This window comes from Terrapene carolina, unplaced genomic scaffold (assembly GCF_002925995.2).
Source record: "Terrapene carolina triunguis isolate 2854851 unplaced genomic scaffold, T_m_triunguis-2.0 Scaffold247, whole genome shotgun sequence".
Lineage (NCBI taxonomy): Eukaryota > Metazoa > Chordata > Testudines > Emydidae > Terrapene > Terrapene triunguis.
The window spans coordinates 16,456,657-16,462,716 of NW_020664598.1; the positions used below are offsets into that span (position 1 = coordinate 16,456,657).

At 42.4% G+C, this 6,060-nt stretch overlaps 1 protein-coding gene across 2 annotated transcripts in view; it reads right to left on the bottom strand.

Annotated features, from left to right (window-relative positions):
• The window catches only part of FGD4 (FYVE, RhoGEF and PH domain containing 4), an 83,207-nt gene that overhangs the window by 58,979 nt on the left and 18,168 nt on the right, over positions 1-6,060 (bottom strand). For both annotated transcript variants that reach the window (XM_026657587.1, XM_026657586.1), the window contains exon 2: positions 3,736-3,897. In XM_026657587.1, coding sequence (XP_026513372.1) covers positions 3,736-3,897 — 162 coding nt within the window. The remainder of the gene's footprint in view (positions 1-3,735; positions 3,898-6,060) is intronic.

Here is a 6,060-nt window from a genome sequence, read left to right on the forward strand (position 1 = left end):
ATATATATATATATATATATATATATATATATATATATATATATATACACACACACACACACACACAGAGTATAAGTTTTAAACAAAATTTAATACTGGTACACAGTGATGATGATTGTGAAGCTTGGTTGAGGTGGAGGAGTCAGAGGGTGGGATATTTCCCTTACTGCTAAATGATGAACTAGCAATTGGCTGAGCTCTCAAGGGTTAACTCTCTCACTCTGCAAGGCAGCAGGAATGGAGGGAGGGAGGGAGGGGAGACATCGCAGACAGAGACACACACGGTATGTGTGAGAGAGAGATATGTGCATTTCCCCTTTAAGTACACTGCCTTGTTAATTAGATCAGAATGCTGAGACCACAGCTGCTGCAAGCTCTCTCCGTCCTGAGCCTTGGTGTATCCCCCCTGCTCTATGGAAGATGGGGTAAGCGGGATGCAGGAGCAGGGGGGAGGGGGACATCCTGACATTAGCGCCCCTCTTCCCCCCCCCCCCGCACAGCAAGCAGGAGGCCCGGGGAGCAGCTCCAAGGCAGAGGGCAGGAGCAGCACATGGCAGTGGGGGGGAGGGACAGCTGAACTGCAGGCAGCTGCTGCACAGGGAACTTAGGGGAGCGGGGAGCTGATAGGTGGAGTTGATAGGGGGGCTGCTGGTCCACCCTAGTTCCAAGTCCCCAACAGCTAGCTGCAACGGGCTGCTCTTCCGGCAAGAAGTGGACAAAGCAGGCAGCTGCCAAATGACACTAGAAGGGAGCATTACACAACTTTAAACGAGCATGTTCCCTAATTGATCAGCAACGTAACAACGTTAACTGGGACGACTTTAAGTGAGGAGTTATTGTAGGTGTGTTTAGGCTACATTTCCCTAGTTTGCTTATGAGAATGTCATGTGAGACAGTATGAAAAGCCTTATTAAAGCCAAGATTAGATCACATGTACTGCTTCTCCACCCCACCCTCTGCTTCACAAGGCTTGTTACTCTGTCAAAGAAAGATATTAGGTTGGTTTGACATGAGTTGTTCTTGATAAATCCATGTTGACTGTTACTTATCTTTTTAATATCTTCTATGTGCTTACAAACTGATTCATTATTCGCTCCATTGCCTTTATGACTGGGCTATAATTCTCTGGGTTATCTTTATTCTCTTTTTTATAGATAGGTACTATATTTACCCTTTTCCAGTCCTCTGGAATCTCTCCCATCATCCATGAGTTCTCAAAGATAATGGCTCAGAAATCTCCACAGCCAGTTGCTTCAGTATCTCGTCAGGCCCTGCCGACTTGTCTAAGTAATTCTTAACTTGTTCTCTTATTTTAAGCCTCAGATCCTAACCCATTTACACTGATGTTCACTATATTAGTCATCTGATCACTGCTAAAAATGAAAGAAAAAAAGGCATTTAACACTTCGGCTGTTGCTGCATTTTCTGTTACTGTCTTTCCCTCCTCATTAAGTAATGGACCCACCCTGTCCTTGGTCTTCCTCTTGCTTCTCACATACACCTCTACCCCGATATAACGCTGTCCTCGGGAGCCAAAAAATCTTACCGCGTTATAGGTGAAACCGCGTTATATCGAACTTGCTTTGATCTGCCGGAGCGCGCAGCCCCGCCCCCCTGGAGCGCTGCTTTACCGTGTTAGATCCGAATTCGTGTTATATCGGGTCGCATTATATCGGGGTAGAGGTGTATTTGTAAAATGTTTTCTTGTTACCCTTTAGCTATCTTTAGAAGGCAAATCAAAGTGAATATGTAATTCATTGGCAGGAGTGAGGGAAATATACTTCCTCCATTCAATGTGCACATTTGCATAATAAAGAGTAAAGAATAATACATTCAATATAAAGTGTTCTTCTCCCACCCAACCACCCACCTCACTACCTAGGGGTTCCCATTTCTGCTAGAACCTGAAATTCCCCCTTAATGCCTCCTATTCAGCTACATTGATGACATCATCATCATCTGGACCCATGGGAAGGAGACTCTGGAAAAATTTCACCACGATTTCAACAGCTTCCACCCCACCATCAACCTCAGCCTGGACCAATCTACACAGGAGGTCCACTTCCTAGACACCACGGTGCAAATAAGTGATGGTCACATTACCACCACCCTATTCTGAAAACCCACCGACCGCTATGCCTACTTTCATGCCTCCAGCTTCCATCCCGGACACACCACACGATCCATTGTCTACAGCCAAGCACTGAGATACAACCGTATCTGCTCCAACCCCTCAGAGACCAACACCTACAAAATCTTCACCAAGAATTCTCAAAACTACGATACCCGCATGAGGAAATACGGAAACAGATCAACAGAGCCAGACGTGTACCCAGAAGACTCCTACTGCAAGACAAGACCAAGAAAGAAACCAATAGAACTCCACTGGCCATCACATACAGTCCCCAGCTAAAACCTCTCCAACGTATCATCAGTGATCTACAACCCATCCTGGACAATGATCCCTCACTTTCACAGGCCTTGGGTGGCAGGCCAGTCCTCGCCCACAGACAACCCGCCAACCTGAAGCATATTCTCACCAGTAACCACACACTGCACCATAGTAACTCTAACTCAGGAACCAATCCATGCAACAAACCTTGATGCCAACTCTGCCCACATATCTACACCAGCGACACCATCACAGGACCTAACCAGATCAGCCACACCATCACCAGTTCATTCACCTGCACATCCACCAATGTAGTATACGCCATTATGTGCCAGCAATGCCCCTCTGCTATGTACACCGGCCAAACTGGACAGTCCCTCCGTAAAAGGATAAATGGACACAAATCAGATATTAGGAACGGCAATATACAAAAACCTGTAGGAGAACACTTCAACCTCCCTGGACACACAATAGCAGATTTAAAGGTAGCCATCCTGCAGCAAAAAAACTTCAGGACCAGACTTCAAAGAGAAACTGCTGAGCTTCAGTTCATCTGCAAATTTGACACCATCAGCTCAGGATTGAACAAAGACTGAATGGCTAGCCAACTACAAAAGCAGTTTCTCCTCCCTTGGTGTTCACACCTCAACTGCTAGAAGAGGGCCTCATCCTCCCTGATTGAACTAACTTCATTATCTCTAGCCTTACTCACTCTTGTTTGCATATTTATACCTGCCCCTGGAAATTTCCACTACATGCATCCAAAGATGTGGGTATTCACCCACGAAAGCTCATGCTCCTGTACGTCTGTTAGTCTATAAGGTGCCACAGGACTCTTTGCTGCTCCTACTCAGCTGGGCTGTTTTGCTCACCATCTAGCTTAAATATAGGATCATATTCTTCCAGCTCAGGGATGTAGGACTCCTTTTGGAAACTAGCATGAGACTCAGGGAGCCCCTCAATGCCAATTGGCAGAGGGTACACCAAACCATAACTCATCAGGCCTGACCCACTCATTGACCCAGTTCACCTTTGTCATAATCTGTAGCTAAATGGTGTTGTGTGAAGCGTCATATGCAAACTGGTAATATACTGTGCCTAAACCCTAAACCTATCGTTTTGCTGGCTTGACTGTGTCTCCAATGTAAATTAAGCAAGGTGAAACCAAAGTCAATGAAAAGGACATTTACTTTTAAGGTAAACCAAGGTGAGCCAGATGACCACTTAATAATCTCAAAAGGGAATGGAGACTGCACCCCCCAGGAAGCCTGCCTGCCTCTTGAAACAGGGTCAATTAGCCACAGAATGACTTATGTAAACAGAGCATTTGCATCTGTACTTACCTTGTGGCTTTGGACTTGAAGCTGAACGTGGGGATTGTTTAACTGGCACGTTTCCATTTATTCCCTGAGCCGCTTCATTGCATACGTTCTGCTTGACTAGCCAGGTTGTGCTATTTGCTGAGCAAGACTTAGTTAGGAGATTCTTTGGACAGGTGCTGCTGTCTGTAGTGGGGGGAAAAAAGGAAAAAAGCAAGTATGAATAATGCTTAGTATAGCAGGGATATAATGTTCTACACCAGTGGTCTCCAAAATGGGGTGCGCAAGAGGATCCATCGGGGTGCGCGGCAGGAGGAGCGTTGCCAGAGCAGTGCCATTCGGGCGGCTTTTTTTTTTTTTTTTTTTTTTTTTTTTTTGCGCTTGGGGCAGCAAAAATGGTAGAGCCGGCCCTGCAGCGCGGCAGGGGGTGCGTGCTCAAAAATTTTATACTGATAGGGGTGCGATATCAAAAAAGTTTGGAGACCACTGTTCTACACAGTATGTTCTATCATTTCACTTCCACAGAGAAAATTATGAATGATTTTGTGGCAGCCCTGGGTACTGGGTTTCACATTTCCAGTTACTGTTCCATTTAAATGTCTATAAATAGTATCACTCTCTCTGTGTGTTCTTTCTTGGTAAAATTAAAGAAATTGTCTAGTTTTAAAAAACTTGTTGCCACATAAAGACAGCCTCTCAAATGCTTTCATATCTAGCAATATTTTGTGAACAGATTTAGATATGCAAATAGAGTGACAGAACAACTATTTCGCTTTTCTTATATTGATTTTGCCAAGATGCACACTGAGCTACCTGGATTGGCAAATAGATACTTCAATAAAGACTACAGTAGTGGACATTTGACTGACTAAAGGTAACAACTTTCCTATACGATCACCCACGCTAGTGATAATGGGTTACGTACATAAAGAAGGAATCTTAAAATTGCCTTTTATCTCATCTAACTGTATTTGTTATTTCATTCTCCAAGCACTCTATTATAAGCATCTGAAAAGAAATCTGCTATGATTCTCCCAGCAAGATGTGATTTATGCTAACAAGCGAAAAGGTATGTTATCTTCTTTGCCGAAAGACAGCTTGATGCAACACCAGAGGTTAAGATCGTTTTTCAAAAACACACTGGAGATTACAAATGGGCTAGCCGTACTATTCACTCTTTTCAATCTCACATTCAATTAATATTTAATTCTCAGGAAGCATTTTTTGACCAACTACTTCTACAATTCCACTAATTTAATAATAGAAAAATAAGATCATCAGATATTTAAGACCTTGAGTCAAATTTTTCAAAAGTAAGAGCCTTTAGTGAGGTCAGTAGGAGCTGTTAGGTGTGCAGCATTTTTGAAAGGCAGGCAGGTGGTCTAAATACAGCTTTAGGAGTCTTAATTATAGGCTTTTATGTTTGAAAATTTTGATCATGGTTTCTTAAACCCTAGCTGCAAAGTAATAAAAGAGAGTCTAGCATAAAAGGTTTCCAGAATTGTTTCCACTGCAAAGTTGATGGTTAATAAATTATTTAAGATTTAAAACATACACACCCACACATACATACATCCCATCAAGGGGCTGGTTTTATGAATGGGCTAGACTACGTTCGAGATTCCTGTCAAATGAACACTTATTCAAAATAAAGAAACATTTGTCCTATTTACAACACAATATTTGTTGGAGTTTTAAAAGTTATTTAGAAATTTAAGTTATATTTCAAACTTATAGTGCTATTTTCTTCAAAAGCACATGAACTGCCTACTATGAAGTGTAGTTTATTCTGGCATGGTTAATAGGTTATGCTTAGTTTTCATGAAGGGTACCCAGAACTTAAACTGAAGTAGTGCAAGGAAACCTTGCTGTAAGATATCCTTATACAAATGTTTAGTAGGCATACCCTGGGGACATCTAGTGTATAATAATTCCCAGGAACGGTCAGCTTTGGCTTCAAACCAGTGTCTTAAAACAAACTTAATTTAGCCTAGAAGGCAACGGAACTTGGAAGTGCTACTTACAATCTTATTAGGCATGCAAGAAATAAAACACACTGCAAAAGGCTGCAGATTTTACTGGACTGCAATAGGTTTGTATTGCATTTGTTTTCAACTGGAGAAAAACAAAACATTTGTTTACACCTGCAAATTTGTTCTCTGCATCAAATATTTACAAATCTTGAATGAAACTCCCGGAATTTCAGTTGCGTACCAATAAAATGCTAGCCAGTTACTTGTACGGTTTTAATACACTAATAACTTTGGGGATGGTAAAACTAAATACATTGGGGGAGGGCAAAGAAAGAGAAAAAGATTGGAAAATCCCACCAGGATATATTTCACACAC